Source organism: Orcinus orca, chromosome 1 (assembly GCF_937001465.1).
Source record: "Orcinus orca chromosome 1, mOrcOrc1.1, whole genome shotgun sequence".
NCBI classification, from domain to species: domain Eukaryota; kingdom Metazoa; phylum Chordata; class Mammalia; order Artiodactyla; family Delphinidae; genus Orcinus; species Orcinus orca.
In genome coordinates this window covers 121,470,489-121,496,123 of record NC_064559.1, presented here as the reverse complement: position 1 = coordinate 121,496,123, position 25,635 = coordinate 121,470,489, and the positions used below count along the sequence as shown (strand labels likewise).

General features: G+C 33.7%; 1 protein-coding gene across 20 annotated transcripts in view; it reads left to right on the top strand.

Annotated features, from left to right (window-relative positions):
* Positions 1-25,635, top strand: part of LOC101288524 (pancreatic alpha-amylase) — an 80,746-nt gene that overhangs the window by 29,041 nt on the left and 26,070 nt on the right. For 7 of the 20 annotated variants that reach the window (XR_007476713.1, XR_007476712.1, XR_007476709.1 and 4 more), the window contains exon 11: positions 6,439-6,511. The exons of 5 other annotated variants lie outside the window; for them this stretch is intronic. Coding sequence is in view for 5 of the 15 variants with exons in the window: in XM_049708437.1 (XP_049564394.1) it covers positions 6,439-6,511 (73 nt within the window). In the remaining 10 variants the exon portion in view is untranslated. Of the gene's footprint in view, positions 1-1,420; positions 2,939-5,178; positions 5,675-6,438; positions 6,512-21,728; positions 21,809-24,086; positions 24,188-25,635 lie in introns of those variants that run through there. 8 more of the 20 variants (XR_007476737.1, XR_007476730.1, XM_049708430.1 and 5 more) reach the window with 7 other exon arrangements.

The window sequence follows — 25,635 nt, the reverse complement described above, 5'->3', positions numbered from 1 at the left end:
GACATTTGCTGCTGTGCTATGACTACATCCAGTTATACGAAATATGACTTTCAAAATTACTTTTTTCCATTACCTGGACAAGTTAGGGTTAGTATAGAAGGAAGTGGCTGCCTAGATGTAGGAGGCTAATACAGTTTTGAACATTTGATATATTCACATAAATCCTCTGCACACACACAAAAAGGAAAAGTTGCAGCAACTGTTTCTTACAGATAGAACTTAATTAAAAAGAAAGAGTTGAGTTTTCAGGGTTGCATTTTCTATTTCCAAACCAGATATTTTTATTAAGTGGCAGTTAGAGTTCTCAATATTAGCTATTGAATTTCAGATGATTTCAATGCAATGAAAACTATGGCTAGTTCTTATCTTCCTCACCCCAGTCAACAGTATTGTAATTTAATCTTTTCCTACAATATCTAATTCTGTAACCAAAAAAAGCAATCAGTAAGAGTAAAATGATAGGAAAATCAGTTAAAAAACTGTTTTTCTTTAAATTTTAAGCTCCTTGAAAACTGAGCATCTTTTTCTCTATGATCCCATGAAGGCTGAACAATAATAAATATCCACTGAATTAAATTTTTTAATTCTTTCATCAATGCTCTTAATCTTAATATATTTCAAAATTCTTGGAGTCCTTTTATTACACTGACAATATGAAATTTAACATTAACCTGAAAGATAACTGGGTCTTATCCTCTAAATAATTCTTTTATAGCAAATAGATGTTTTTCAGACATTAAGGTGTTTTGTAATTCATAATTGTAATTTTAAAATAATCTGAGGATATTTCCCCCCTAAAGACTGCTAAATATAACCTTTTCTCTAAATCCACTGATACTTTAACACAGAAAATTAAAGAGAAGTGTGTTTTTTTTCCCTAAGCTAGATTTAGTGGAAATGGGAGAGATTAAAGAAGAAATTCCTCTTTACATAGGTTGTGAGAAAGTAGAAAAATTTTCCCCTGGAAATCTGTATGTGGATGAATCATGTTCCCTTTTTACAATAAAAGACAATTATGATCCAGAAGCATAAAACATATATTTACAAACTGGGAAGACAGCAAGAATGAATATGAAGGGTGAAGAATTAGGGCTGTTCATAATCATTTCAATTTGGATTTCCCCATAATTTATGTGTCTGTTTTTTAAAATTGGTTTTTATTTATACCAGAAAATATATTTATTTACTATCTAGATCTATTTCTGTCAATATAAAAATTCAAATGTGAAAGGGCAATGAATAAAATTTTAAAAATTAAGGCTAAAGTAAAACTACACCTTATTTTTAATGTGTTTTAAGGAAGGAATTGGAGAAATATTTACTTAGCAGTTTAAAATTAACGAAGATTTTAGATTTTTATTTCAAAATTTAGCAATGAGCAATCAGATGTGTCACATGTAATCCTCTTATATTTTTTGAGGGTGAAAATCATACTAAATGTAGCAACAGAAAGTAGGAGAAAAAATTGGACGAAAACAATACAACGGGGCTTCCCTGGTGGCGCAGTGGTTGAGAGTCCGCCTGCCGATGCAGGGGACACGGGTTCATGCCCCGTCCGGGAAGATCCCACATGCGGCGGAACGGCTGAGCCCGTGAGCCATGGCCACTGAGCCTGCACGTCCGGAGGTTGTGCTCCACAACGGGAGAGGCCACAACAGTGAGAGGCCCACGTACCCCAAAAACAAACAAACAAACAAACAAACAAAATAATACAACGGTGTTCTTTAATCTTGAATATTTTTTTTGCATGACTACTTACTAACATAAAAGAATATGGTGTCATATATATTACCTATGATTGAGTTATATAAATATATATAATGTAGGATTAAAGTAAATGAAATTAAAATTCATAATTCTGGGCATATTTATAATGCTAAATAACAGTATATAAAACAGTATGTAGTAATGAGTATAGCATAAATAAGCATTTAATTATTACTTATTTTTCTATGAATAATGTTATTATGAAACAGGGAATGGGATGATATGAAATTTGCAGAGTAAATGATGAAACTGAGTCTGAAATACATCCATTATACCTATGCTGGAATTAATCTGGTTAAATCAGTGCTCTGTTTACACATTGCTGACCATCTGCTCTGTCACCTAAAGTGATCCCGTTATGAAACAGAATCCAAAGATATCTCATCTTCTGTTCCTTGTTATTTCTGCATGTCAACATAACTTTAACCAGCTAAAAAAAGTAAATATTCACTACCAGCTTAACCTCTAGGATATGTTAATGAAATTATATTTTAGATTCATGGCAGCATATTAAAACCTTTTATAATTAAAAGTAGTCATTTATAAACTTGCTACATCTTCTGTCAGAAAATGAAAGCCACTTTCTAAGTAACAGTAAATATGTTGTTAAATAATGACTAGTAAGTAAACTTTAAAAGTAAGAATTTGGTAGCAAAGCATGTGAATATATTTATATAAATATATGTATATATTTAATATATATACAAATTACAGGGAGAGATAGTGAAGGTAAATTATTCAAAGAAAATGTAACAGAGAAAAGCCAAATCTGACTCCATGTTGGATCCGTTTCTTTTACTTTAACCTTTGCTTCCTGTTGCTTTTGTTCACTAAAAGGATACTGTCTGTACATAATGGCCTGCCTCGGGGAACCCTCCCCCTCTGCCTGAATGTTAAACCAAAGTGCCTTTGTTCAGGGAAATATCTGCACCCTCTCCTCCTGTGGATGGCTGCAAGAAAGATGAAATGAACACATCCCCTCCCTGAGGCTGGCCATCCCAGGGGATATTTGCAAAACTATGGCCTTTTTTTACTTCCTCATCCCCTCCCTTTCTCTGTGCTATAAAAGAAACTGGTATCCAGACCCCCATAAGATGTTTTTTCGGAGACACTAGTCTGCCATCCTCTTGGTCTGCCGGCTTTCTGAATAAAGTCGTATTCCTTGCCTCAACACCTCATCTCCAATTCATTGGCCCGTTGTGTGGCAAGCAGAGCGAGCTTGGGCTCTGTAACACAAATACGTTTCTTGTAAAGTAGTGATGACATGTGGAGGAAGGCGTGACAAACCAAAGGAAGAGAATAAATTGACCTTCTATGCAAGAATCTAATGGACAAAAAGTCTGCACATTTTCAATATGGACAAAAAGTCTGCACATTTCGCTAGATTAGCCTAGGGGAAAAGGACACTTTAATTTTCTGTGTTAAAATACCAGTGGATTTAAAGAAGGGGTTATATTTAACCATCTTTAGGGGGCAAATATCCTCTTAGATTATAACTAGACATGAATTACAAAACAGCTGAATGTCTGAAAAATATCTATTTGCTATAAAAGAATTATTTAGAGGATAAAACCCAGTTATCTTTCAGGTTAATGATAAATTGCATATTGCCAGTGTAATAAAAGGACTCCAAAAATCTTGAAATATATTAGGATTAAGAACATTGATGAAAGAATTAAAAAATTTAATTCAATGGATACTTGTTATTGTTAAGCCTTCATGGGATCACAGAGAACAAGAAGATGCTCAGTTTTCAAGGAGCTTTAAACTTAAAGAGGAAAAGTTTTATGACCAATTCTCCTATCCTTTCACTCTTACTGATTGCTTTTTTGGTTACTTGTTATTCCTTTTATGGTCTAGTAAGAATTGTGAGCGAATAGAAATCTTCTCTTTTCCGGAATACCTTCCTGGTTTGAAGTACTCTGAAAAGTGCCATTCTCTGCTATTAAATTTATTTGTCAAATGTTTGTTTCTTGAGCCTGGTTTTGTCAGTCTTTCTATCTGATTATGTGTTTCTCAAGAGCAGCAGTCAGAACCAATGGCTATTTTACAAATTTTTATAAAGCCTAGGAAAATGTTTTAATATAGTGACTGCTTAAAACTGTTGATCATTGTTAGTCTAATGATTAATAAATAAAGGAAAATTGACTTTTTTCTCTTTAATAAGTGATTTTATAAAGTGTCCTGAAAAACTCGAAGTGCATTATTTTCCTCATCATATCATTATATGGTGTAAGTAAACAGAGTCGGTTAAAAATAAAGAAATAAGGAGCAGAATTATGTTGAAATAGCTTGTCACAAGGTGGCACTGCTGTCTCAAATATGAGGCTATATCTACCCTTTCTTTTCTTCGGGGTGATCTTTTAAAATATTTAAAATGCTTTGAAAATACTTCGTATTACCTTAAGGAGTTTAGATCTCAGATAAACTTTTAGAGTAGCATCCACAATTAGTGTTACCTATTGGCTATAATTTTTGCAGATTTTTGTTTTTTTTATCAAGATGTGTAAAATTCTCAGTCTCAAACATCCAACTTTGATTGAATTTAGACATACTAATCTAAGGGAAAAAAATAAGCAGACAGACATATTTCAGTCCATAACACTTCTATTTTTGACTTTCATCTCTTCTTTATTGACTTCTTAAGAAAATAATCAATTTCATAAAAAATCATTGTTAGGGTGTGACAATTAACTTTTGTCCGTTAAGTTAGTAATTACTATTATTTCTAGGAAAGATAAAAGATTTAAGATTCTGAATTGGTATTTTGAAAAGAAGGCAGTGTCATAGAACTTACTACCAAAGCACATCTCATATGCCCAAAGTTGAAATCAGAACTGAGTAAAATACCATCACACGCTCTTACATTCTCTGTGAGAAATATTCATTGAGGCTTATTTTCACTGTACATATGATTTCTATAGCTATAGTTACAAATACAGAGTATCACTTTTTTACATGAATGCAGTACTTTCAGAATAAAGTATCTAAGCTATAGAAGCCAAAAGGTGAGAGCTGATGCTCATTAAGCAGGCTGGAAAGACTAATAAGAATAAACGTTTGCTAAAGGCAAACAGTCACCTTCATAAGTTTAAAGAGAAAAGAATAATGCTAAAAACAACCTTCCTGCCTGAAGTTACCAAGAGAGATAGAAATAGTTTAAAAGTACATTTTTAGAAAGAATAGAACAGTTTTTAAGCTCAACAAATTGTATGTTCTTAAGGAATAATTCAAGTTACAGTTCAAACCTTGAATGAACCTGCTTGCCATAGGTAGATAACTTGTGTTTGTCTCTGGATTTAACACATGGTTTGGTCATGCTAGCATGCACGGAAGGTATACCTTCTGCAGTTAGTCTGGAATAAGCCAGTCTTCTGAATATTATTTTTTTATTTATTTATTTTTTTGCAGTACGTGGGCCTCTCACTGTTGTGGCCTCTCCCGTTGCGGAGCACAGGCTCCGGACGCGCAGGCTCAGCAGCCATGGCTCACGGGCCCAGCCACTCCGCGGCATGTGGGATCTTCCCGGACTGGGGCACGAACCCGTGTCCCCTGCATCGGCAGGCGGACTCTCAACCACTGCGCCACCAGGGAAGTCCCTGAATATTCTTATTATTAGTTACTTGGAAGTAAGAAGAAGAAAGAGGAAAAAGAGAAGAAAATAAGACTAAACAAAAACACAAGTCCCTCCAGTTAGAGATTCCTACATTAATGTCACTTTATCAGAGAGCCCCTTCCTTGACTACTCCTCCCTCTTTACCCCCAGTACGCAGACATGGCAGATACAGACTTGCGTGTTATGTCTCCCTCACTAGACTATAAACTCCATGAGAGCAGGATTACTGTTTTGTTCACTACTGCATCCTCAGTGTTTCAGACACTTAACACATAATACGTCTCTCAATAAATATTTGTTCAATAAATGAATGAATTTTCATACATCATGGATATATAGATATAGTTGCTTTATTTCATAATAGTGAGCAACCTGTAATAGATATTTATTAAACATGAATTTTGGGTGCTATTACTAGACAATGTTTGAAATCTGGCTTTACCTAACTGACTAAAACTTTTGGATGTCCTGCATCATTTTTCTCTAATCAATATGTAACATAGAACGTACAAGAAATATGTCGAAGTTTGAGGAATCAGAATATTTGGGCTGTGGCCACAAAGGGGACTTGCCAAGTGGCATTTACTTGGTAAATTCATCATACATTAGTTCTGACTTCAGTCTTAGACAGACAAACATTCAATCTTCTTATTCAGTCTTCTTACTGGAGACAATAATATTTCCTGAATGATAATTTAGCCAACCAGAACTTCTCAAATTGGGGCATGCTTGCCTCCTGGGAATAGCTGGCTGAATGCCATAGCCACTCCCATGGAGATGAGAGCAGAAAGGTACAGATAAAGTGAGGCAGAGAGCTTTGGTCTAGGCCTAAGCTTAGGCAGGCTTCCAAACATTTTTCTCTACATGCTTCTATGGACAGAGATTGGGGATATAGCTTGAAAAAACTAACCTTGAATTCTAAGAATATAACTTAAATATCTTTACATATTTTATAGTTTACTTCATAATATATCCATGTTTCTTTTTAAATAAAAATAATATTCTGACCCTCTTAATATCAAAACATGATGCTCTGGGTTGCTGTTCTCTCCCAGCAAGGGTGTGTGAAGCCATTTGTGTGTGGACTCAGATACCACTGACACACAGTGAAATAGAGTACTCAGCTTGGTAAGTGTGATTTAAGCCAACATTCATCCATTTATATATTTCAGCCACAAATACTGTGCCATGTGCTTGGGAAACAAAGATAAGCAAGACAAGTTTGAGTAACAAGCTAATAAATAAGTACAATGTGGTAATTTCAGTGATAGAGGTGGGCATAGGTTGCTGTGGGAATTGAGGGGGTGGTAAGTAGTTGAGCCTGAGTTAAGGGAAATTTTATTAGGACAAGCTTCCTAGATGAGTAGGATTCAACAAGCAGAAGAGACAGAGTAGAATAGAAGAGGCATGAAGAGAAAAATTAAGTGTATTTGCAAAATCCATCTTTACATAGAGGTATGCCTATTACCATGATGGCTATATCAAGAATTTGAACAAGAGTATTCCTAGAAAACATTTAAATGAACATTGCTGAAGTCTACTTCCCCCATTTTTTTCCATTTCAATTAAAAATCTGACCTTGTTAAACGGCACTTTTTTCTTTAGTTATTTAATACTTCAGTCTTGCTGGCTGCGAGTTATTTAGTATTTTCTCTATTTATTCTAAGACTTTCTATCAATATATTAACTGTTCTTTTTTTTCTGAAAGACAGAACTCACTATAAATGTATCCATCAGTTGTAAGGTGATCCAGATTTGAGATGTTAAACTGTTTAAAAAGTATCAAATAATGAAGGAAAAAATGATGTTCCTGTCTTACTTTATTTTACCAGAGTGTATCACTACTCTGATTATACAGTATTTAAATTTCAGAGAGTAAAATTCTTTTACGTTCAAGCCCTGAGTAGCACTTTACTGTCACTTTTGTATACTAGGCTTATATTTGTCATTATTAATATTAATAAATGTTTCGCTTTCAAAACTTTCCCCTCTACCTCTGCATCTTTCTTTGTGGAGGAAGTGAGGAAGAGAAGGAAGAACGTAACAGGAGTAAAATTATGTTGAAATATGGAAAATTGCTGTTTCTTGAGATTATTGTTGGTACTTTGGGTGCCATATTATGTAGTCTTAAATGATGAAGATAATGTAACCCAACATATAAGCATAAAATTAAGCTTAGATAGAAGTAAACACCTTTTCTCCCACCCACCTCTCCTAGTACACTGATGTAGTCAGTGTGATCAAGTGTACTCTCAAGAGACTATGATTAGCTTAATAAAACCCCAACCACATGCTACTAAATGGTATAGATCCCACCAAAAGAATTACTGGAATAGAAAATCTGAATGTCTGACCCTCAAATAAATAAAAGAGTCTAAGATAATGAAACATCATTGTGTTAGGTCAAATTCTAACATGGTCTTCCAAGATTCTCTCACATGGGGGCTTCTGGATATGATGAGGTAGTTACTCTCATGATTAGGTTATCTTACATGAGACAATGACTTAAAGAAAGCAAAGTTATCTGAGATAGACCTGATCTATCAGGTGAGCCCTTGAAAGTGACTGAGTTTTTGAAGAAAGATTTTGATGTGAGGGAGGTTCTCAGGCTTTGCTGGCTTTGAAGATGGAGGGAACCATGTGCAAAGAATGTGGGAAGGCTCTGAAGTGTAGTGGGGTCAATTGTTGATCCAGCAAGGAAACAGGGACTTTAGTGCTCTTGCTGCAAGAGACTGCATCCTGCCTCAGCCACACAAGCTTGGAAGAGAACTCTAAGCTCCAGGTGAGCACGAAGCTTGGCTAAAACCTTGATTGTGGCTTTGACTTGAGATGCTGAGCAGAGAGCCTAACCTCACTCTTTTGGACTTCTCACCTACCTAACTGTATGGTAATAAACGGGTATTGTGTTAAGCCACTCTTTGTGGTAATTTATTATGCAGCAACAGAAAACTAATACAATCATGAAGACCAGTCTGAATAACTAACCAACCTCTACCTTCTGCCTGGCACATACCAGCATCTCCCCACATGCAGTCACTTCTATCGGGCTTTTCTCACTTAACTAAAATTCTTTTCCATCTTAAAATAATAATAGTTAATATTTATTGATTACTTTCAACCTGCAGTACTGAGATATATGTGAATTATATCCTTCAGTTGTCTCACTGACCCCACATAGATGATACTATTTACTATTTCCATTTACTGAAGAGGAAACTGGAAGAATTAGATTCAGTACTCATCCTGATATGGCAAGTTGTTTAATACACACAGTGAGTTGGGATAAGAATCCAGATATTCTGATTTCAGACTCCATGTGCTTTGTTTTTAGAAAATGAAAATAATGTAAAATTTTTTAAAAAATAGTGAAATTCCATCAGCAAACAACCACCACTGTTAATGATTTAGTGATCATTCTTTAGCAAGATTCCCTCAACAAATACACAAATGTATAAATTTGTATAAGTGGAGTCATATATAAATGTCCTTTTATAAAAAAAATGGCTATTTTCTTATTTCTTCTTTTCTCTATTTCCTCCCTTTCCTTTTCAATCAACTCTTTATTTTTATTTACCTTCTCACCTTGTTCCCACCCTAAGTAATAAATAGCTTTGCACCTCTTTCTATATGCTTGTGTTATATAGATACATAAAACAAAATTTCCTCATTTTTTGTGTATGTGTATATATATATATATATATATATATATACTTATACATGTGTGTCTGTATATTTGTGTAATTTTTAGATGAGGTGTAATTTGTGTAATTTATAAAGATGAGGTTATTTTATATAAAGTTATTTGTTTCTCTTCTTTATCACTTCAATATATGGCCACACAGAGCCTTGTGGAATATATTAAGGACTTTATATTATGAGAACAATGAAGAGTATTAAGCTGAGAAGGTGTCAAGATTGGATTTGTTTTGAAAAATTATCTTGGTTGCAGAATAGAGGAAAGTTGGAGTTGATGCAGGAAGACCAGTTAGTCATCTATTTTGGTGGTCCAAGCAAGGAATTATAGTGGTTTAGATTAGAATAGCAGTAGATGGTGTTAGTGAGAGGTCAATGGATTCAAATAGATATGTAAGAAATAAAATCTATAGGCTTTGGTGGAGGATTTGATAAGGAAAAGAGAGTTGTCAGTGATGTTTGTCAACGATTGTTTCCTAAGTTGTCAAAGATGTTTCCTAAGTTTCTAGAAAGATAGATGTTGGTTCCAATTTACTGAGTTGGTGCCATTTTCTTCCTGTTTTCCCCCTACTTGAGAAAGGCCAAGTTTGATCATAAGTTCAGTATGATTTTTAGGCTACAGAAATAGTAGCACAAGATAGGAAATGGGTAAACTCACAGGTGGCATGGCTAGGCCCTTTATCTGCTCTCACTCATGGGCATTTGAGGAATTCTTCAGCTGCCCTTAAGTGCTCATTCTTATGGATTTCCATTGAATTTTACCTGCTCTCTCCTTGAGGAAAGGAATGGATTTCTGTCCTCTCTGTAATGGTTTCCTCTCATCTCAGCTCTGTTTAGATGATTTTTTATTCCAACCAAAATAATCTTGCTACCCAGACTGGAATACACTGCAGAGATCTTCACTTAAAATTTTATACATTTTTTTTCTAATTACAAAAGAAATGCCTATTTGCTTAACATGTATACAGAATAATAAAGAATATAGAAATAAGTAGAAATCTATATAGTCTACTATTCAGTCATACTACCTGAATAGTGCCTCCTAAATTGTATAATTTGGTATCCTATATTGATACCTACTGTTAGCATTTGTGCTTTTACTTCCATTTTTTAAAAAGCAAAACAAAACACTGAGGAACAAAGAAAATATACTGTATATTCATTTATACATATTTTCCCCCAATGAATACACTATGAGACTTTTCCTAGTTTCATTTAAATTTAGCTACAACAAAGAAGCTGAGACAAAAAACCCATAAACTTAAAAGGTACCAAAGTACAAGTGATGATCCCATTTTTACAAATAAACTGTTTTCATTTCCTATACCTACAAAAGTGAGTCAAAAAGTGAAATTGCAATAAAATGCAATAAAAATGTATCATAGAAATTGTCAAATGATGAAATGATCAATGGTGAAAGACACGGGAAGAGTGGATAGAATTTGTAACTAGCCATTAAGAGATCTGAAGTTTAAAATTCCTTCTATCACTCATAATTCAGAAAGCAGATGTACCCAGGGTTAGAAAGTATAGTCCCTACCTTTCTTGGTTACTCTCATTTCTTCCTATTTCTCCTCCAAATTGGAGTATGGGGGATAGAGATAGCCAGTATTTAGTGAGAACCTGTAATTTCCAAGATATTATAATATATTCTCTTATAATTTTGTACAATGAAAATTTTACAACATGCACAAAAAAGAGCAAATAATATAATGAATTCCATTTGTTCATAGCTTTAGCAATCATCGTTATTTTCCTAATCTTGTTTTATACATTGCTGCCCTCCCCATTTTTTGTGCTACACTATTTTTTTTTTAACATCTTTATTGGGGTATAATTGCTTTACAATGATGTGTTAGTTTCTGCTTTATAACAAAGTGAATCAGTTATACATATACATATGTTCCCATATCTCTTCCCTCTTGCGTCTCCCTCCCTCCTACCCTCCCTATCCCACCCCTCCAGGGGGTCACAAAGCACAGAGCTGATATCCCTGTGCTATGCGGCTGCTTCCCACTAGCTATCTACCTTACATTTCGTAGTGTATATATGTCCATGCCTCTCTCTCGCTTTGTCACAGCTTACCCTTCCCCCTCCCAATATCCTCAAGTCCGTTCTCCAGTAGGTCTGTGTCTTTATTCCTGTCTTACCCCTAGGTTCTTCATGACATTTTTTTTCCCCTTAAATTCCATATATATGTGTTGGCATACGGTATTTGTCTTTCTCTTTTTGACTTACTTCACTCTGTATGACAGACTCTAGGTCTATCCACCTCATTACAAATAGCTCAATTTCATTTCTTTTTATGGCTGAGTAATATTCCATTGTATATATGTGCCACATCTTCTTTATCCATTCATCCGATGATGGGCACTTAGGTTGTTTCCATCTCTGGGCTATTGTAAATAGAGCTGCAATGAACATTTTGGTACATGACTCTTTTTGAATTATGGTTTTCTCAGGGTATATGCCCAGTAGTGGGACAGTATTTGACTGCAAATCCCAGACACGTTATTTCCACTGTAAGAACTGTCCAACTGTGTTAGAAGTTACAAATGAAGCATGTTTTTTCATTACTTGAGACAAAGTTCTACTAAAGACAGTGCAACATAATAGTCATATATAAAATGTATCACAAATTTCTAGAAAACATGATATATTGCAGTCTATTTGATTTCATCAAGTGCCTATAATTGCCTATTAGTGCCTATTATTAGTGCCTATTACTGGGTTGGGAGAATATCTGGATTCCAAAGCAACTTTTGAACTGGTTTTGAAGCCTTGGATAAATTGCTTAACCTTCATAACACTGTTAATTAGGGTTCTTTCTATTGCAATGACATTTACTAAAATTAGCCAAAGCAAAAGAAGAAATTTATTTGGAGGATGTTGGGGTATTTAATGGAATAAACAAGCATTGGGCAGAGGCTCAGGGATGCAGGGGTCAGAGACTTGAGTCCTGATGCGGCTCTCATATCTGTTTCTCTTTACCAGTTTTAGCCTTCTATCTTGTTGCCAAGAAGATTATTTTCCTAAAGGATAGAAAGCACAGCTGCTAACAATTTTATAACTTAGAGCCTATCAAAATCTAACAACCTTTGTAAAGATACCAACTTCTGGAACAATCAACTGTGGCCAGGGTTAAAATGAAATAAACTAAGATGAAAAGTAGAAATCATGTGGATGGAATGGGTGAAATACAGTTACCAGGAAATCTGGGGCAGAGGATGTTGTGCAAACAATCACATACACATCCTCTAGGGGGACTAAATGATTTTATCTGTAAAATTAGATCTTTGAATTGCATGATTGCTTAGGTACCTTCTAATTTCTAATATATAACTCTTTTAAAGTCCCTAAATATACCTGAAGGAAGTTTGTTGCTTTGGAAGAGCAATAGAAACTATAAATTAATAATAAAATGTCCCATAATGTGAGTTTAACCAAAGTTTAAGACTATAGTGTGTCATTTTTAAGCGTGTATCTTAAGGTGACAGGTCATTAATATGAAACTTTAATAAGAGAAGAAACCAAAAGCAGACAATTTCATTTTGTATTAAATATATCTTAATTGTATTGTCATACTGACATGCCCCACCCATACAACTTATGGTGGAGTAAATTAAAGAATAAGGAACTTTTTATGTAAAAACAAAGAATTTGTTTCTCATTGCTGATATTTCATATTTTGAAGTCCCAGGTTTATCATATAGGCTTAATGCTCTCAACATAGCCTAAAAATTTATGAAGTTTCACCTTAAAAGCCCAGTTTAAATATTTTTTTGGTATAGATATTTTATTTTATGTTATTTTATTTACTTATTATTCATTGAGTGTCCAGTGAATATGTTAGGCTCTGATAAAAAAAATGTATCTTCAATGTAGATATTATTAGATATTATTTATTTATTTAATTTTAGTATAAAAATCTCCAAGCATATACAAAAATAGAGAAAATAATGTAATAAACCCTTATATATTTTCACCCAGCTTCAACCCAAACACTTTCTGTCTGCCAGTAACAATGCAGAACTCCCAGCTCTCCTGGCAAAGTGTTGTCAGGGTAAACCAGTTTCACCAAAATGTTTAAATAAAATCCAGAATCTCATAACATAATACAAAAATGTCCATGTTTCAATAGAAAATCAGTTATACTGCAAATGAGAAAGATCTAAACAATTAAGAACGGGATATCAATAGATGACAACAATGAGATGATAGAGATGTTAGAATTATCTGACAACATTTTAAAGCAGCCATGATAAAAATCCTTAAGCAAGCAACTAAAGCACACTTAAGTGAAAATAGAAAAGGCTAAACTATATGAGGCAAAAACTGATAGAACTCCAAGGAGAAATAGATGAATTCCACTATCATAGTCAGAATCTTTACTTCCCCTATATTAGAGGTGGACAGATCCACTGTCCAAGCACAGAATCATTTCATAGTTGATCTCAACAACACCAGCGACAAACTGGATATGATTGGCATCTATAGATTACTTCATCCAACAACAGCAGAATACACACTTTTCTCAAGCTCACATGGAACATTCACTGAGATAGGCCACATTCCATATTATAAGATACACCTGAAAAATTTAAAGAATATAAAACTACAGACCAATCTCTCTCACAAACTTAGATACAAAAGTCCTAAACAAAATATTAGCAAATTAAATCCAACAATGTATAAAAAGAATCATATGCCATGACAAAATGGGATTTATCCCTGGCATGCAAGGCTCTTTTAGCCATCACAAATTAATTAATGTAATTCAGCACATCAACAGGCTAAAAATGAAAAAGTATCATATCAAAAGATGCAGAAAAATATTTGGCAATATCGGACACCCATTCATGATAAAAACTCAGAGTATATTAGGAATAAAGGAGAACTTCCTCAACTTGATAAAGAACATCTAGAAAAATCCTACAGCTAATATCATATTTAATTATGAGAAACTAAAAGCTTTCCCACAAAGATCAGAAACAAGGCAGAGATGTCTCCTCTCGTCATTCCTTTTTGACATTGTTCTGAAAATCCTACCTAATACAATAAGACAAGAAAAGGAAATAAAAAGTATGCAGATTGAGGGCTTCCCTGGTGGCACAGTGGTTGAGAATCCACCTGCTAATGCAGGGGACACGGGTTCGAGCCCTGGTCTGGGAGGATCCCACATGCCGCGGAGCAACTAGGCCCGTGAGCCACAACTACTGAGCCTGCGCGTCTGGAGCCTGTGCTCCACAACAAGAGAGGCCGCGATAGTGAGAGGCCCGCACATCGCGATGAAGAGTGGCCCCGGCTTGCGACAACTAGAGAAAGCCCTAGCACAGAAACAAAGACCTAACACAGCAAAAATAAATAAATAAATTTAAAAAGTGTGTATTATTAAAAAAAAAAAGTATGCAGATTGGAAAGGAAGAAATAAAACAATTTTGTTCACAGATGACATAACAGTCCATGTAGAAAATACAATAGAATTTTTTAAAAACCTCCTGGAACTAATAAGCAGTTATAGAAAGGTTGCAGGTTATAAGCTTAATATACAAAAGTCAGTCACTTTCCTATATACCAACAATGAACAAATGAAATCTGAAATTAAAAACACAATATAATTTACATTAGCACACCCCCAAAATGCAATACTTAGGTATAAATCCTACAATATATGTACAAGATCTACAAGAAGAAAATTATAAAACTGATGAATGAAACAAAAGAACTAAATAAATAAACTAAATTTATCATGGATATCATAGATAAGAAGAAGTAATATTGCCAAGTTGTCAGTTCTTCCCAACTTGATCAATAGACTCAATACAATCTTACACAGAACCCCAGAAAATTATTTTGTGGATGTTGACAAACTGATTATAAAGTTTATGGGGAGGCAAAAGACCCAGAATCACCAATACAATATTGAAGGAGAACAGTTGGACCACTGACACTACCTGAGTTCAAGATTTACTATAAAGCTACAGTATTCAGGAGAGTGACATTGGGGAAAGAATAGACAAGTAGATCAATGGAACAGAATGGAGAGCCCAGAAATAGACCCCTGTAAACATGCTCAAATGAACTTGACAAAAGAGCAAGGGTAATTATAATGGTACAAAGTCTCTTCAGCAACTGGTGCTGGAACAACTGGACTTCATTAAAATTAACTGATAACCTGAACTTCATTAAAATCTTCTGCTCTGCCTAAGACTATGTAAAGAGGAGGAGAAGCTAAGCCAAAGATTGGGAGAAAATATTTGCAAAATACACATCTGATAAACAACTGTTATTCGAAATATGTAAGAACTCTTAAAATGCAACAATAAGAAAATGAAAACTCAAATGACCTCGGGTATGGCAATGCCTTTTTAGATACCACACAAAAGGAGTAATCCATGAGAGAAATAAACCCAAATAAAAAATTAGCCAAAGACCTTAACAGATACCTCACCAAAGAGGATATAAAGATAGCAAATAAATATATGAAAAGATGCTAAGTAATCAGGGAAATGGAAATTAAAACAGCAATGAGGACTTCCCTGGTGGTGCAGTGGTTAAGAGTCCACCTCCCAGTGCAGAAGACATGGGTTCGAGCCCTGGTCCAGGAAGATCCCACATGCCGCGGAGCAACTAAGCCCATGCACCACAGCTACTGAGCCTGCGCTCTAGAGCCCACGAGCCAGAACTACTGAGCCTACCTGCCACACTACTGAAGTCTATGCTCCTAGAGCCCGTGCTCTGCAACAAGACACTCCATCATAATGAGAAGTCCGTGCACTGCAATGAGGAGTGGCCCCTGCTTGCCATGGCTGGGAGAGCCCATGCACAGCAACGAAGACCACATGCAGCCCAAAATAAATAAATTAATTTAAAAAAATAGTGTATATGTGTCAATTGCAATCTCCCTAAAAAAAAAAAAAAAAAAAGAAAGACAAAAAAACAGCAATGAGATACCACTACTCATCAAAATGGCTGATATCCAGAACACATGACACCAAATGCTAGTGATGATGTGCAGAAACAGGAATTCTCACTCATTATTGGTAAGAATGCAAAATGGTACAGATAGTTTGGAAGACAATTTGGCAGTTTCTTACAACACTAAACACATTCTTACCATATGATCTAGCAATCACACTCCTTTTTATTTATCCAAAGGAGTTGAAAACTTATGTTCACACAAAAAACCTGTATATGCATGTTTATAGCAGCTTTAATCATAATTGCCAAAGCTTGGAAGCAACTAAGGTGCCCTCAGTAGGTGAATGGATAAATAAGCTGTGTTACATCCAGACAATGGAATATTATGCAGCATTAAAAAGAAATGAGCTATCAAGCTGGGAAAAGACACAGAGGAAACTTAAATGCATATTACTAAGTGAAAGAAGCCTACACTATATGATTCCAACTATATGACATTCTGAAAATGGTAAAACTATGGAGACAATCAAAAGATCAGAGGTTGCTGGGGGTTGAGGTGGTGAGAAGACTAGGCAGAACATAGATGGACAGAATTGATTTAAAAACATGACCCAACTCTGTTTTGTCTATAAGAAACTCATTTCAAATACAAATTTACAGGGTGTTTTAAAGTAAAAAAAAATGGATAAAGGTAGCATGCAAACCTTAATTAAATGAAAGCAGGAGTGGCTATATTTATATCAAATAAAGTAAAAATCAGAGCAAAGAAAGTTACTAGAGACAGAGAGGAACTTTATATAATAAGAATGTCAATCAACCAAGAGGACATGTAATTATAAATGTGTATACATCAAACAACTGATCTGCATAATATGTGAAGCAAAAATTAATATAACTGAAGGAGAAATAGACATATGTGTGATTATAGTTGTAGACTGTACTTCCTCCCTCAACATTTGATAGAATAAAAAGAATATCAGAAATTATATAGAAAAAAAATCAACACCACCATCACATAACATTCTAATCAACATTCGTAGAGCACCCAACCAACAACAAACTATACATTCTTTGTAAGTGTCCATGGAAGGTTGATCATATCATATCCTCATCCACAAAGTAAACCTCAACAAATTTAAACTATAGAAATTATAGAGTGTATTCTCTGAACTCAATGGAGTCAAGTTAGAAGTGAATAGCAGAAAGATAACTGGAAAATCTACAACCATTTGGAAACAAGTCACATTTAATAATCCATGGGTTGAAATGAAAGTCCCAAGGAAAAAAAATACATTCAATTCAATGTATTAAAATATACATTGAACTGAATGAAAATAAAAATACAATACATCAAAATTCATGGGACAAAACTATGTCAGGGCTGAGATAAAATATTGTCAATTCAATAATCTAAGTGTCCACCTCAAGAACCTAGAAAAAAGAAGAGCTAAATAAACTGAAAACCTGCAAAAAGAAGGAAATAATAAATATAAAAGCAGAAATCAATATCATTAGAGAAAATAAAGAGCTAGTTCTGTAAAAGATAAATAAAACTGAAAAATTATAGCAATGGTGACAATGAAAACAAAAGACACAAATTACTAATATCAGAAATGACATAGAGAATGAAACAGACCCTGCAGGCATCCAAAGGATAGGGGAATACTATAAACAACTCTGTACATATACGTTTGACAACTTAGGTAACATAGACTTGTTTTTGAAAAACACCATTTACAACTCACCAAATACAAAACAGATAATTCGAGTAGCATGATAACTATTAAAGAAATCGAATTTATATTTATAAAACTCCCAAAAAAGAAGTCTCCAGGGCCAGATGATTTCACTGGAAAATTCTAACAAATATTTTAAAGAGAACTAACATTGATTCTACACAATCTCTTCCAAAAAGTAGAAGAGGAGAGAATACTTCCCAATTCACTTTTGAAGGACGTATTACCCTGATACTGAAATCAAACATAAAGAGTACAAAAAAAGAAAAAAAAAAAGAGAGAGAGAACTACAAACCTATATTTCTCACAAATATATACTCAAAAATCCTTAATAGTGTATTAGCAAATGAAATTTAGCAATACATAAAAATAATTATGTATAATAACCAAGTGGGATTTATTTCAAGGTTAAAAGGCTGGTTTAATATTTAAAAATCAAGCACTGTAATGCAACATATTAAACAGGTTAAAAAAGAAAACTCACATAGACATATAAATCAATGCAGAAAAGGCATCTCACAAAATTCAGCATGCATTCATGATAAAAAAAATCTTAGAAAATATGAATAAAGAGGAAGATCTTCAACTTGATAAAATCATCAACAAAAGTTTACAGCTAACATACTTAATGGTGAAAGATGGAATACTTTCCCCTTGAAATCAGAAACAAGACTAGGATGCCCACTCTCACTATTCTTATCCAACATGGTACTAAAAGTTCTAGCCATTTCTGTAAGGCAAGAGAAGAAAAGGCATATAGGCCATAAAGGAAGAAATAAAATTGTCCTTATTTGCAGATAACCATGATTGTCTACATAGGAAATTCTAAGGAATCTACCAAAAATATTCTAGAAATAATGAGTTCAGCAAAGCCACAGAAATCAAGATAAACACACAAAAATCAGTTGTATTTCTATATACTAACAATGAACAAGTGGGCAACAAAATCAAGAATACAATATCATTTACAATTTTTTTTTTAAACTTGTGTAAATCTGACAAAACATGTTCAGGACATGTATGGTGAAAAAAACACAACGTTAATAAAATAAATAGAAAAAAATATCTAAATAAATGGGTGGTCAAACTGTATTCAAATGTTGCAAGATTCAAAATAGTAAACATATCAATCTCTTCAAACTGATAAACAGGTTTAATGCAATTCCTATTAAAATTCCATCGATACATTTTGTAGATATAGATGATATCATTAAAAAAATTATATAAAAAGGCAAAGGAACTGGAATTGCTGAAAACTATCTTGATAAAGAATAAAGTGGGACAAATCATCTTTCTGACTTCAAGACTTTTTATGTAGCACATTAATCAAGACTCTGTGGTATTGGTGGAAGTATAGACACATTTAATGTCTATTCAGTGCAACAAAATAAGAGTATTCAGAAATATACCATGCAAGTAGGCCCAACAGATTTTTAAAAAATTTTTATTGGAATATAGTTGCTTTATAATATTGTGTTAGTTTATACTGTACAGCAAAGTGAATCAGCTATACATATATCCCCTCTTTTTTGGATTTCCTTCTCATTTAGGTCACCACAGAGCATTAAGTAAAGTTCCCTGTGCTATACAGTAGGTTCTCATTAGTTATCTGTTTTATACATAGTATCAATAGTATATATATGTCAATCCCAATCTCCTAATTCATCCCGCCCCCCTTTCCCCCTTGATATCCATACATTTGTTCTCTATGTCTGTCTCTATTTCTGCTTTATAAATAAGATTGTCTATACCAATTTTTTCAGATTCCACATATATGGGCTAATATACGGTATTTGTTTTTCTCCTTCTCACTTACTTCACTCTGTATGACAATCTCTAGGTCCATCCATGTCTCTACAAATGACCCAATTTCATTCCTTTTTATGGCTGAGTAATATTCCATTGTATATATGTATCACATCTTCTTTATCCATTCCTCTGTTAATGGACATTTAGGTTACTTCCATGTCCTGTTTATTGTAAATAGTGCTGCAGTGAACATTGGGGTGCATGTGTCTTTTTGAATTATGGTTTTCTCTGGGTATATGCCCAGTAGTGGGATTGCTGCATCATATGGTAGTTCTATTTTTAGTTTTTTAAGGAATCTTCATACTGTTCTCCATAGTGGTTCTATCAATTTACATTCCCACCAATAATGCATGAGGGTTCCCTTTTCTTCACACCCTCTCCAACAATTATTGTTTGTAGATTTTGCACAACAAAGGAAACCATAAACAAGATGAAAAGACAACCCTCAGAATGGGAGAAAATATTTGCAAATGAAGCAATGGACAAAGGATTAATCTCCAAAATATACAAACAGTTCATGCAGCTCAATATCAAAAAAACAAACAACCCAATCAAAAAACGGGGGGAAGACCTAAATAGACATTTCTCCAAAGAAGACATACTGATGGCTAACAAACACATGAAAAGATGCTCAACATCACTAATTATTAGAGAAATGAAAATCAAAACTACAATGAGGTATCACCTCACACTGGTCAGAATGGCCATCACCAACTGATTTTTCACAAGTGTGCAATTGAATGGAGGAAAGAGAACCTTTTCTACAAATGGTGCTGAAGCAATTAAACATTGACAGGTGAAAGAAAGAAAGAAAGAAAGAAAGGAAGAAAGGAAGAAAGAAAGAAAGAAAGAAAGAAAAAGAAAGAGGGAGGGAAGAAGGAATCAAGGAAGGAAGGAAAGAAGGAAGGAAGACAGAAAGGGAAAGGAAAGGAAAGGAAAAAAAGGAAAATTGTCTAAGATGGATACAGGACCTAAATGTAAACTTTAAAACTATAAAACTTTCAGAAAAGCATTAGAAGCAAATCTTCAGGCTCTAGCGTTAGGCATAGAGACTTTAGACATAACATCAAAAGCACAATACATGAAAACAAAATATGATAAATTGGGCTTTATTTTAATCAAAAAGTTTTGGTCTGGAAAGTCCCTGTTAAGAGAATGAAAAGATGAGCTACAGAGAGAAAATATTTACAAACTGCATATCCAAGAAAAGATTATTATGTAGAATACATCAACATGTAAAACTCGAGTACAAAAAAAAGAAAAAAAGCTCCAATTAGAAAATAGGCAAAGACATGCAGAGAAATTTCACCAAAGAGGATGCACAGAGGGCAAATAAGCACAGGAAAAGAGTTTAACATCATTATCCATTAGGGAAATGCATATTAAAACCACAATTAGATATCACTAAATGTCTACAAAAATGTCAGAAACAAAAAAAAAGTGACAACACCAAATGCTGGTGATGATGCAGAAAAACTGGATCAGTCATATATTGCAGATGAGAATGTAAATTAGTACAACCATTCTTGAAAATAGTTTATTATAAAATGAAATATGCAACTACCATATGATCCAGCAATTTCACTCCTAGGCATTATCCCAGAGAAATGAAGAGTTATGTTTACACAGAAACTGTACACAAATATTTATATCAGTTTTATTCCTAATGGACAAAAACTAGAAACAACACAGAGTGTCTTTCAACTGGTGATTAGTTAAATGAATTGTGATACATGTATCACAATAAACTATTGATACAGTCACCAACCTGGATAAACCTCCACAGAATTATGCCAAGTGAGAAAAGCTCTTTATGAGACATTCTTGAAATGACAATATGGTAGAATGAAGAACAGATTAATGGTTGCCAAAGATTAAGGCATGAGGGAATTTAATGTGGCTATAAAAGGGCAATATGAGAGATCATGGTGGTGACAGAAATGTGCTGTATCTGGACTATATTAATACTAATATTCTGCTTGTGATATTGTATTATAATTTTGCAAGATGTTACATTTGAGAAAAATTGGATAAAGCGTATACAGATCTCTGTATTATTTCTATAACTACATATGAATCTATAATTATCTTAGAATAATAAGTTTAATAATAAAAAAAAAACCCTGACAGTAAGAAATCTCTCCCTTTGAAAATGAAACCTGATTTCTTTGTTGTTTTACTTTCAGGAAGAAGCAATATAGTATGGGCAATCTCTTTTAATTCTATAGCATTCATTTGTTATTATCCTTGATGGGGTAAAAATGTCAAAACTATTTTTGCATCTACTAATGAATAACATTATTATTAAAGAGGTTTGGATTTTTGTTTTTCCCTGTTGAATAAAGGTGAGGAAAAAGTAATTCAAATGAATTAGAAATAAAGGACATTTTGTGTATGTTTATAGTGTTCTGTGCAATACAGAGAACATCACAGTAGCAGAGTTTTATTTAGTAAATAGGTCACTGGGAATTCTGTATACTTCCAGAATGGAACTGTAAGTCATCTGCATTTTTTCTATTAAATTTTATATGTAGAACATATTATAAAATTCTATTTGTGTCACAAAATTCTATTTGTGTCACTAGCATAATATAGTTTGATAATTAGTCATTTCTTGAATAGCAAAACTCAAGAAAATGCCTTGTATAAAATCTACTGAGAATTTATTGTTTAAAGTATTTGGAGCCTTAAAAATATAAATTAGAATTAAACCATTGCATTTTGCAGACCTTTAAGACCCTTCAAATTATACTTGCCAATGAATCAAAGTATTAAATCTATTTCCACCTCTTTATTTTATGTTTGAGGCTCAGAGACCAAATGATTTGTTTAGTGTCACAAGGTTAAGGAATGTCAGAAGTGGTCCTCAGACACTACTTTTATTATCTTTTAAAATTCTTTCTGGACCCAGATTTTTGTATTATCTAACTTAGAATCATTTCTGGACACTTTTGGTTGTTTTATTAGAATTTAATGTATGTCTAAGAATTTTTCATAAGTTACTGTTGTCTCAATACTGCAAATTGAGAAGCATTTTTAATAAAACATTTGATAACAAAAAATGAATTATCCTCAAAAGGGCACAGAGAAGATGGTCATTGGTTTAAAATAATAGGGAATTTATAAAATGCTTAGTGGAGTTAGGTTGATAACTTTATTATGATTATTAGTTTAGTATCTGTTTCCAGATGCAATTTTATTTTATGGTGATGGAATTATAACAAAGAAAGATTGCTTTGGAGGTAAAGTTAAAATAACTGAGTATTGCGCTTCCCTGGTGGCGCAGTGGTTGAGAGTCCGCCTGCCGATTCAGGGGACACGGGTTCGTGCCCCGGTCCGGGAAGATCCCACATGCCGCGGAGCGGCTGGACCCGTGAGCCATGGCCGCTGAGCCTGCGCGTCCAGAGCCTGTGCTCCGCAACAGGAGAGGACACAACAGTGAGAGGCCCACGTACCGTACCGCAAAAAAAAAAAAAACAACAAAAACCACGATGTGAAAGAAGGGTGTGGAGAAGCCCTTCAAAACACAGGTGGCAACACTAAGGAAGTGAGGAGGGCTGTGGAGCTTGCTATTTGCCTTGGGAACGGCTCTTCTTATTTGAACTGATTGAGCTAATCAAAAAGCAAAACTAAAAAAAAAAAAAAGCAAAACTCAGTAGGACTTTTCTCTCATTTTTTAACTCAAGGAAAAAACATTTTAATACAGCTTTTTGCCACCTTTGCATATGATCAGACAAGAAGAGAGCTAAGGGCATTGCGGAGCTTAAGCAAAGTAAACAAATGGTTCTAATATTTTTCAGAATATTTGTCTATGTCATTAGATGCTTCGTGTCCATCCAAAGATTGCTTCTTTCCTATCTCAAAGAAGGAACTACCAGCACTTTCCCAAGGTTTACCTTGGATGCCACTTAACGTGTATTAAAGACTTTTTATTGTGAAATAATTTTAGACTTACAGATAAGATACAAAAATAGAACAAAGAATTCACCCAGGTAAAATGTCAAATGTCAACAATTTACCTCATTTGCCTTACCATTCTCTGTCTTGTCTCTCTCTGTATGCATAAGTGCCTGTATATAAATGTGTATGTATGTGTATGTGTGTGGTGTGTGTGTGTAATGTTTTCATCTGAACCAATTGAGAGGAAATTGCCATTTAACCCATTATTCTTGTATGCTTCAATATTTCCTAAAAGACTAGGACACTATTGTCTGTAATCACAGTACAATCATTAAAATCTGAAAATCAACACTGATATAATACTATCAACACACACTCCATTCACATTTTACCAATTATCCCAGTAACACATTTCATAGCAAAAAAAAATCCGGTTTTTCTCCATATTCAGGATCTAGTCCAGGATTACATACTGCATATAATTGAGATGTCTCCTGAGTTTTTTCAATAGTTCGTCAGCCTTCTCTTGTCTTTCATGACTTCTAAGATTTGAAGAGTATAAGACAGTTCTTTTGTAGAGTGTTCCTGATTTTGGGTTACCTGATATTTTCTCATGATTAAATTCAATTTTTGCATTTTGGCAGGGATATTAAAGAGGTGATTCTGTGTTTTTCTTTACATCATAACAACATGATTCTTGATTCCTTGCATTACTGGTGATGTTACCTTCAATCACTTGGCTAAGGTAGTGTTTTGCCGGGATTCTCTGTTGTAAAATTACTATTTTTCTCTTTATAATGAGTAAATATTTTGCCACTTGTATACCTATTTAAATATCTTTGTCCTTAGTAAAATTTTACCCAGTCATTTTAGTATTCATTCGTGATTCATTCTTGCCTGAATAAATTATCATTATAATAATTTACCAACTGTGATTTTTCTAAGTCTTATACATTTATTAGCTGTCATTCTTACATAAGGAAGAACTTTCCCTTTCCCTTCACTTATATATATGTATGTATGTATTTATATACATGTGTATGTAATGTATCTATATACTGATATCAGCATGGGTTAGAAATTAGGGGGAAAATTCAGAGTAAAAATCTGAGGACTGTCTACTAGACTGGACAGTATATAAAAATATCTCGGGTGGGCTGTTGCTCTTTTAGATTTAGTACAGCTTAAAAACATGTATAATTATTTAACTTTACGTCAAACATTAGCTTTAGAAATATATTTCAGATTGTATTTATACTCACAAAGTAAAATGGATAAAGAGGTTTCTTTCTCTTGACCAACAAAATTTTTAAAAAATTGCTTTCATTTGAACTAGCCAGATCAGTGATATCCAATAGAAATACAATATGAAATACATATGTAATTCCAAGTGTTTTAGTAGTCACATTAAAACTATATAAAGAAAAAAATTTAATTAATTTAAATAATACATTTGTTTACCTAATATATTGAAATATCATTTCAATATCTAATCAATATAAAACTTATTAATAAGATACTTTACATGTTTTTCCTATTAAGTCTTCAGAATCCTATAGTTACTTTACACTTACAGCACATCTCAACTCATACCAGCCACATTTCACTTTTAAGTGTTCAGATAGCCACATGTGACTTGTGGCTACTGGACTGGAAAGCACAGATCTAGATAATTGAAATCAAAAGATTTTTAAAATCTAGAATATATAGATACTTGTTTCAGTTATCCACCTTACTTTGCATGTGCAGGAAGTGTTATTTCAAAATAGAAAAAGTAGGAAGCATAGTAAAGCTATAATCATAATGCTATAAAAATTCCACTAAAGAATTTATCCTCAGAACACTGTAAGAATGAGATTAATAGAAATATCTATAATGGATTAAATTGAATTGAATGATTAAATTAAACCTTTTTTAAAAATACATATTTTATTACTATTTCTGTGTATATTAGTTTGTCCAAAACAAAACTATGTTTTAAATCAGTTTCTTAGTAGACTTCTATGACTATAGTCTTGCAACTATGAAATACTAGTTTTCAACATACCTATACTATTTCCCAAGTCCTTGAGTAAAAAGTGCATACATATACATATATACAGACACACAGACACATACATATATGCGTAAGAAAATCTGTACCTATTGAACCTTCTTGCCAAAATATATCCCTTGTCATTACTTTAGTATTAA